Raw genomic sequence first — 9,592 nt, 5'->3', positions numbered from 1 at the left:
TTAAGACTTATAGTCAAATAATTTCCATAATCATATCCAACTGGATATTTGGTAATGCGTTTCTTATCTAAGACTATGATTCCACAAATATATTTCACCCAAACTTTTGGATGTATTCGAATTAGCATGTATTGTGGTTAATCAGAACGGTCCATTATTTAAACTAATTCCAACATATATTCGCATTATAGCATAGTGCCTTTGTCATTTATCTTGACTAATAAGATCTACATTTATCATAAGAGTTATGGTCAAATAATTTCCAAAATTCGATCCAACTGAATAGTTGGTAATGCAATTATCATTTACATATCCAAGTAGATGATTCCGCAATAATACATATCATTCAAATATTCAAATCAACTTTGAACTATTGTTAATACACTAATTTCACAAATTTTCATGACTTTCTTTTAAACATGTTAAAACATTCTACATTTAAATAAGTCAAAACAATTTGAATCATAAGACCATAGACTAAACATTTAAGGAGGACTAGTTGTCTTTTGATCCTATAAATAGTAGCAAAGGCTCGATATCCATGATCAAATTCTTTTCTCCATGTTTTATTCTTCTGAATTTCTTTTAGTCATTGCACATTCTTGCAAATCTCAGTACTTTATCCTTGGTAAAATACTGAATAGTTAGAAGTAATGTTCCAATGGTATGATGAACTCATATATCTGACTGTGCCATACTCTTTGGCATGAAGCTTTTCATCTCTTTCAAATATGATGGGCATATATGCTTGTTTGGTCCTTTTCTTTGTTATGGAAACAAATAACCTATCAGAATATGTCTTAGATTAAGCATTCCTTTTTTCCTTAGCGTTTAAGGCCAGATATATGTATATCAACTCTAACCGTCTTTTACCCATGGGAAATTAGCTTTCTTCTTCTTGAAACTTCCATTCATGATAGAGAATATAAGAGCATATTAATTTGGAGTTTCTATGATTAGCTATGTTAGTTCGAAAAGGCCTTCAACATGTCATGCAACTCCTACATGGACATTTCAAAGTTTTTCATATCAAAATCAAAGTGAAGTAAGTATATGTACATGTTAGATAGTTGATAACCATAGTTAATTCCTAACTTAATGAATTTCCATTTTACTTTAGTATGTCAATATATAACGTACACTTGGTATCTGGTGCCTCATACAGTTTAAAATGTAGTGGCTGGAGGAACCTCAGGAAGAGCTTTATCTAAGGCATGATCTTTCTTTTTGTTCATGAGAACTATTCTTAAACTACAAATTTAGACAATAATGATCAGTCATATCAACTTATACTTTATAGGTTTTGTAACAGTAAATTTTAATGGATAAATTTATAGACATAATTTAATATTATGTTCCATTCTAGCTTGTTTTATTACGTCACACCCCCAAACCCGAACGACAGAAACGTTCGGGGGTGGTGGACGTCATGTTAAGTATCACAACATATGCATCATACTAATCAAAGTAACAACAACCATCGTATTGATAATATAATATTTACATTATGTTCAAAACATTACTTGAAAGACATAAAAAGTACAACAAAAGATAAGATGTAAAGCTCCGTCTTCGCAACACATGGGAGATAGTACCTGTCTACTAACGACCCTGAGAATACAAGTGGTTTGAAAAGGTGTCAACATTAAAGTTGGTGAGTTCATAAGTATTTTTTCTATAGAAAGTATTTTCTTTATCCTTTTGAAAAGTTCTCCAGTTCCTCTAGAAAATCCTATATTTTCTGCTGTTAGATGATAAGTAAAACAACTCATGATTGTTCCTTCTATGAGTACTTAGTGAATACAAGTCATATACATTTAGATCGAACAGATAGTCGACTGTGTGGTTTTGCCCCAAGCCCACAACTAAACAAGGAACAGGAAATGAGGCGGATTCCACACATCCCACTATCTGTTGGATCCTCATGTATCTAACTCTAACGTATTCTCTAAGTGCTTTTAACATTAAGTTTAATGATCCTTTAATTTGAAAACATCTCTTAAGAAAATCCTATATTTTCTTAATAATTAAAATAACTGAAGTTAATCCTTCTGTAATCATTCGGTGAATACTAATTATATATAATACAAATCGATTAGATAGTTGAATGTGTGAATCTGCCCTAAGCCCACAACCAAACAAGGAACATGAAATGAGGCGGAAGTCACACATTCCACTGTCTACCGGATCTTGATTATATATAATCCTAATGTATTCATCAAGTAATTACATAATTTAACGAATCTTTGGTAAAATAGTAACCACAATAGTTCCTTCTATAATCTCTTAATTCATACCAACTATATATAACCTAACATCGAAATGACAGTTGAATGTGTGAATCTGCCCTAAGCCCACAACCAAACAATGAACAGGAAATGAGGCGGAAGTCACACATTCCACTGCCTATCAGATATTATTTATATATAATTTGAATGTATAAACTAAGGAATTATAGAATTAACCATAAAGGTCCTTTATGTAATACTAGTTTAATAATAAATATTAAACCTTTTGTAAATAAGTTTCTATTCCAAAATAAATATGTAAACCATAGAAAATCCTATATTTTCTATAAAACCGATTTGTAGTCTTTAACGCTCCAAGACCGAGAAGCACAAGTATAATTACCATACTTAGCTTAATGATACTCAGATTTGTTTGCCAGTAACCCTATCTGAACATGTAATTACCCTGAAAATTCGACATGACGATACAACTGTCCTATGATCACTTAGTACACACGAGTTGTATAATACCGAGATCGAATAGACAGTTGGATGGGTGAATATTTCCTAAGCCCACAACCAAACAAGGAATAGGAAATATGGAGGAAGTCACACACTCCACTTTCTATCGGACTTCAATTTTATCTAACCCTATTGTATATACTGAGAAATCATATAGTTAGTATTCCTTGGGAAAGTTTAGGAAAAGCATATCTTTGTATAAAGAATTAGTTAATACTATTGTGAATATTCATTATAACCATACTAATGCAAAGTTAGTCCCGTATAGATCTATACACCAACTCACACTCTCCCTTAAGAAGACTCTGGTTATAATTAAGATTCTTACGGGTACCCTGAGTGGTACATCGAGTGGTTCACAATCTTGTATTAGTTATTTACATAAAATGTAAAATCTTTTTATAATTTAACAAGTAATTTTGTAAAAATATTTCCTTTTGTTTCATAAACTATACTTATTATAGTTTATAAGTTCATTTCCATGTTTTAACCTGGATTTTTGTAAAATAGTTTCTATGATTCATAAACCATACCTATTATAGTTTATAAGTTGATTTCTATGATTTTAACAAGTTTCAAGTTCAAATACATTTAAACAGTGAGAAAACATAATAAGTAAATTATGTTTTTAAACACAAGCAATCTTGTGTTTTACTTGTATCCCCCCCTTAAAACATTAAAAATCTTGGAAAATATGGGGGTATGAACTCACCTTTTTGTGGGTGATTCGATTGAAGGTTCGGTTTAGGATGTTTTCCACTAGTTAGATCTCGGGACAAAAACAAGACCTAAATAGCAATTTCTGCAAGATATACATATTCTATTAATGACTATTATCATAAGAATGATAGGAATTCGATCTAATCTGTAAGTATAACTTACAATAAAGGTGTTAGAAGCAAGTTTGAAGGCTGCAAGAAGGGTTCACGGCCCAAGAACACCAAGTGTTCTTGAGTTCACGGCCCAAAGTGTGAAGATTTGAAAGTGTTTGGAAGCTGATTTCAAGATCAAAGTGTGATTCTTAAAAGTTTCTAGGAAGATTTCGCATGTTCTTGAGGGGAGGGAAGGTTTTTCGTTGATGATACTTGAGAGAAAATTGAGTATTTGCGGCCAGAAGAGGAGAAGTGAAGAAAATTCTGGTCAAATCTATTTATATAAGGAAGAGTGTGGGACCCGAAGGAGTTCACGGCCGAAGTGTTCACGACCGAAGGCGAGATCACGACCGCAAACCAGAGGTTCATGGTCCGAGGTTGGTTCACGGCTGCGAGGCATGTTTATGGCTCGGAGTGTGTTTGCGGTCCTAACTTCATTTGCGGTCCCCATGCAAAGTTTCTTAGTTTGGAAAAATGTTCTTTATATTTCACTTCTAATTCAGCAACTCTTCAATTTTAAAGTTTTAAAACAAGTTAGGAGTTAAATCTATTTAAATAAGATAAATCAAAATTAGGAGGTTGACTTTTACTAGAATAAAAATTTTCGGGTTGTCACATATTAATCCCTAGAAAAATAATTACTCAATTCAACATTATTTAAATAAGGCTATGATCCATATTTCACTCCATGATGTGAGTTGGCCTTCAGATCTCTTCGTCCTCCGAATCCATTGACTAGACTTCAACTCTTCCAAACACATCATCCTGTTCCTGCACAATCAAAGTAGGTTTAGCGTCATCTATATTTTTCTTCTTTTTGATCACTTCCATCTTTCTGAGATAATAGGCCTCATCATCCTCTTCCTCTTTCTTCTCATTCATTCTTCTTAGCATGCACTCCTTAGCTAGATGATTTTTTCCATGACAATAATTACAGTTATAGCCAGAGTCCCCCATAAGCTTCTTCTCCTTCTTCATTTCTTCCTTTTGAGAGTTGTTGGAACTTTCATCCTTCACTTTCTCTGAGCTGTAACTTCCCTACCAGTTTCGGTTTTGTTGCGTCCAAAGTTCTTCTTTGCAAACTTCCTGGGGTTTTACACCATGAGTGCATATTCCTCTTTTGTAAGTTCTCAATCTAAGAGATCCGTCTCTGAACCTTCTTCTTCTTTCTACAACCTACTTTCCCTTTGCAACTAGGGTTAAAGAAGGGAGGTAAAAGAAAACCAAAGGCAGAACCCTCTGAACCTGCTCAATTTCCAAAGAAGAAGAAAATTAGGCAAGCCGCTCGCATGCCAAGGACTCTAACTCCAAGTGTTCAGGAGGATTCGCAGTCCAACACCATTTCTGACATTAGCACACATGAGCAGGACCAACACGAACATGACGATACTGCTGCGACTTCGCAACCTATCGTCTCGCAGTCCACTCCTACTCAAACTAATCATGAGGTAACCTTCTCTATGCCAACTTCAGTTCCTATTTCTGATGATTTCTTTCAAGATTTTACTCCACCATCACCCACTACTACAACAACACTAATCTCAATCGCTCCCTGCCCAAATGTTTCTATGGGTGTTTCGCAACCTCAAGCTTCTATTCCGCCATCCACTCCTTTGTTCACTGACTCTACAACAACAACAACCACAACCACTAGCACACCTCCAATTTCTGTCACCGTATCTGATACGGGGGCAGGTGCTTCAGGTTTCACTCTTGGTCATGAGTCTACTCCCATCTCTCCTCTTCGACAAGGTGATCCTGATACTGTTTTCGGGTATGATGTCGATGATTTCGAGGCTTTTACTTATATTCCTTTCACAATACAAGATGACAGCAATGATGATGCTCCGATCACCAAAGGGCAACTCAAAGCTCTGAATGAGAAGATGGATTCCTTGCTTGAGTCCACCAAAGCATCCTCTCACAGTGACTATTCTCAGGAGGCGGTCAAGGCATTCTTTGAAACACTCACAAAAGAGCATTTTGCGAACCTTGACAAAACCAACCAAGCTATCGAGAATTCAGCATCCGTCTGCAAGGAAACGACCGAAAAAGTCGATAAACTACTTTCTGATGTCAAAACTTTCATGGTTGATTATCAGACTTCCTTGGAATCAAACACTACAAAAGCAAATCAAGTAATTTCCAATCTTAGAACCACTCTTCATAATGAGAAGGCAGCTCTTGAGAAGGTTCGTACTGGACTCCAGACCGATAATACAAAGTTCCAAACCTCCATCACTTCAAAAATTGAGAAGCTTCATGAAGATTTGGCACTTGAGAACAAAATAATGGATGACCTCGTCGTCAAAACAAAAAAGGTGAAGGTTTTATCCGTCAAGCTGGCTAATGCTAATCATCATATTGATGAGCTAAAATTCAAAAAAGCTGTGATGAAGAGCTGCATTGCCGACGTGAATGCCTTCCTGTCCAATCTCATTGAGATGCATGATTCTCAACTCATGATCTTTGTAAGGTAACATCTGGATGATAGACTTAGGTCTATGTTCTCTATGCTTAACAGGATTGAGGGTGTTTCGGAGTCTGGCACACTTCCGAAACAAGGGGGAGATAATGAGAAGCAATCTGCGAAAGAACCCCAGAAAGCAGCCAGAACTTCTAGTGACAATGAAACTAAGTCAAAGGGATCTGATCCGAAGGATAATGTAACTTCGGGATCAAAGGGAAAGGAAAATATCATTGATGATGATAATGAAGAAGAAGAAGGCGAAAACTCAAAACTTAAGCGAAAAGTACGTGATGCAGTTCTCGATGAAAACCTGCGAATTGCAAGAGAGGCTGAAGCGCGTGAAAAGGAGCTTTGTGATGCTCAGATTACTATAGAAGCTAAAAAGGTGTTAATTCCTGCTTGCTCCGTGAAAAGAATCTTGACCGAAGCAGTTGACAACCCAAGAATTCATTGGTTAGAGCCGGTCACTTCTTTCGATCTGGAAAACACCTTGGATTCGCAACTGGATTTCCCAATCACTCCGAAAGCTTTTATGTTTTGGTTTTTTGAGAGAATTTTGAATGCACCAGATTCAGACGAGAATGTGAACAAAGGGAAAGGAAAATATCATTGATGATGATAATGAAGAAGAAGAAGACGAAAACTCAAAACTTAGGCGAAAAGTACATGATGCAGTTCTTGATGAAAACCTGTGAATTGCAAGAGAGGCTGAAGCGCGTGAAAAGGAGCTTTGTGATGCTCAGATTACTATAGAAGCTAAAAAGGCGTTAATTCCTGCTTCCTCCGTGAAAAGAATCTTGACCGAAGCAGTTGACAACCCAAGAATTCATTGGTTAGAGCCGGTCACTTCTTTCGATCTGGAAAACACCTTGGATTCGCAACTGGATTTCCCAATCACTCTGAAAGCTTTTATGTTTCGGTTTTTTGAGAGAATTTTGAATGCACCAGATTCGGATGAGAATATGAACAAGTCCCTGATTGCTTTTTACTTACAGCATGGCAAGCCCCAACATCTCACTTGGAGTGTAATGAAAATAACTACTGTGAAGGTGATTGGTCCTGTTCAAACTGACAGCTTCGCCAATGCCAAATTTAAAACTGCTCGAGGATCTGAGAGTTTTGTGTTTGAGTTGTCACTCGAAGACTTGCCATGTTTGAACCCCTTCGATTTGATAACTTTGTTACATCTCTTGATGAAGGACAAAAAGAAGTACGAACCCATTGTGGCATATATCAAGAGGATGTTGGTTTCACACATCCTTGAAGTAGGGAAGATGGTGTTGGATTAATTTCTAAGTCCATAACTATAATTGGTAAGACTTGACCCGACCCAGCATGGTCCATTTGGATTGCATGGCATCATGCATTTGGATAGACTATAATGAGAGAAATAACACTTAAGGTTTGTTAATATATTATAAGTTCTAATATATTAATAAGGTTATTTAATTAGTATTGATCAAGAATTAATTTGGAATTAATTAAGTGATCAAAAGGAGACTAATTAAATATATGGGTTGATTGTGTAAATCATTCATTCTTATTTATGTTGGCATGCGATCCAAGATTCCTTATGTTGGAATAAGTCCATGGGGTGACCCATGGATACTCCATGGAGGTTAAAATCCATGGAGCATAAGGAATGGGGTAAAGTTATGAGTTACATGGTCTAACCCTAATAGCCACCATATAAAAGAATCCCATGGCTCAAGAAATCGGCCACTATGTGTGAGAATGAAGGGCTAGCCGATTTCATGAAGTGTGTATGTTCTCTCAAGTCATTCCATGTGCATTTGGTGATGTGTGAACCATTTGAGGTGTCACACTTGGGGCACTAGGCACTCAAGCTTCATGAAGACATTCCACATCAAAGAGGTATGTAATTCTAACTTGATATATTCATTTGAATCAATGTTATTATGCTAGCTAGGATGAATACCTTGGAAAGTTCATATTTGCATGTATAATAGAGAAAACATAGATCCAAGGTATTTAGGGTTGCATGTACACTTAGGAGTGTTAGAATGCTCAAAACCCAACAGATGGATGTTGAAATTGATTCAGTATTACGAAAGAAACCAACGGTCCTTCCCAAAGCTTCTTTGAAAGATATCAACAAGATGAAGATGGGGGTGATTGAAAAAGACAATTGGAGTGTGATGTTTCAACGAGGATCGAAAGAAATAGGCGATATCCATAAATGCCTGTTTGCTTTGCCCGATAAGCACCTGTTTTCCACTTCATGCTTGAACTACGTTTTGGATATCACGGAGCAATGCAAAGCGAATGATGCAGCTGGGAAGAAATGCTATTCGAATATGATCAAATGGTATATAGCAGTTTGCAGTACTTTTCTCAGTCTCATGCCCAAGCTCTTCAAGACACAGAAACGAACACATTAGTGAAGAGTCTTCTTCCTCAATTGACACAAAGGGGGAGATTGTTAGGTTTAATGGATTGCGTCAATTGTGTATTTTGTGTGTAAGTCCATTTTATGTAACGCGTTGGGCTTGTCCACCCGGTGTCTTTAATGATTAGGGTTTAGCTATATATAGTGCCTGCATGCACCGTGTTTAGTAAGGATAGTTTTTGTAACCATACCGTGCCTTTACAATAGAAGTTGTTAATTGAACTCTTCTAAGGCATACACTATAATCATAAACACGACTTTGATCTTCATTCTTTTGTGTTTGATTCTTATTTATGTTTTGAATTTATCGATCACTCTTACTGTTCTAACAAAACACTTAACAAATTAACAAACTATATCCTTATAATTATTCTCAATCCAGTGTTACTTATTGTGTTCTTGTATGTAACCTAAAAGGACTATGTTATTATTAGAAATATTACCAATAGTTATAACCTTGAACACCATCTATCTATCTATATCTATACTTTACTATAAAAAAACATTTTTCCTTTCACCATATGCATTTGAAACTCTTACGACTTTTCAATTTCTCTCAAATAATGATTTTAATAATATTAAATAATTGCAAAACCTAAGGTAATCCTAAATTAACTAAACTTTAATATTAAAATAACAGCTTTTACTATTATATAAAATTGTTTCTTTACCCTTTGACATGTTTTATATATAAATTAGTTTGAATATGTTGTTTTATATAAATCATTATCATTTTAAAGTCACAAATTTTGAATAATTTGTATAAAATACTTAAATTATTAATTTAAAGATAACCTTAAAGGGTTAACTTAAATTGAAATTTTAGTTATAATTAAAAGAAATTCCAAAGATTATTTTGTAAATAAATGAATGTTATAAATTATAAATGCAAAACCTAAATTGTAATCCCAAATTAACTAGAAAAAATTATAAAATTATTTTTATAATCACAAAGAGTTTCCAAATAAGTAGCTTAAAAATAATTTACAACAACAATAGTTAAAAGTAACATTATATAAAAAGTTATATTGTTAACTTTAAAAACAAAAACAATGTTTTATGTTTTAAGTAACTACAATGATAGAAATTA

General features: G+C 34.9%; 1 protein-coding gene across 1 annotated transcript; it reads left to right on the top strand.

The window, feature by feature from the left end:
* The first annotated feature begins 4,911 nt into the window (after positions 1 to 4,911).
* Positions 4,912 to 6,705, top strand: LOC111910596 (cell wall protein DAN4-like). The gene is made up of 2 exons (XM_023906424.1): positions 4,912 to 6,098; positions 6,147 to 6,705. The coding sequence occupies exons 1-2, from the start codon at positions 4,912 to 4,914 to the stop codon at positions 6,703 to 6,705; spliced, it is 1,746 nt and encodes a 581-aa protein (XP_023762192.1).
* The last annotated feature ends 2,887 nt before the right edge of the window (positions 6,706 to 9,592 follow it).

Source organism: Lactuca sativa, chromosome 5 (genome assembly GCF_002870075.4).
Source record: "Lactuca sativa cultivar Salinas chromosome 5, Lsat_Salinas_v11, whole genome shotgun sequence".
Classification (NCBI taxonomy): domain Eukaryota; kingdom Viridiplantae; phylum Streptophyta; class Magnoliopsida; order Asterales; family Asteraceae; genus Lactuca; species Lactuca sativa.
This window is presented reverse-complemented; position numbering and strand designations above follow the sequence as displayed.

Bases quoted from the DNA above. Each gene is read 5' to 3' on its own strand.
- LOC111910596 (XM_023906424.1), top strand. From the start codon at position 4,912: ATGCCAAGGACTCTAACTCCAAGTGTTCAGGAGGATTCGCAGTCCAAC. The intron at 6,099-6,146 runs GTAACATCTGGA...TATGCTTAACAG, and splicing joins CAACTCATGATCTTTGTAAG to GATTGAGGGTGTTTCGGAGT.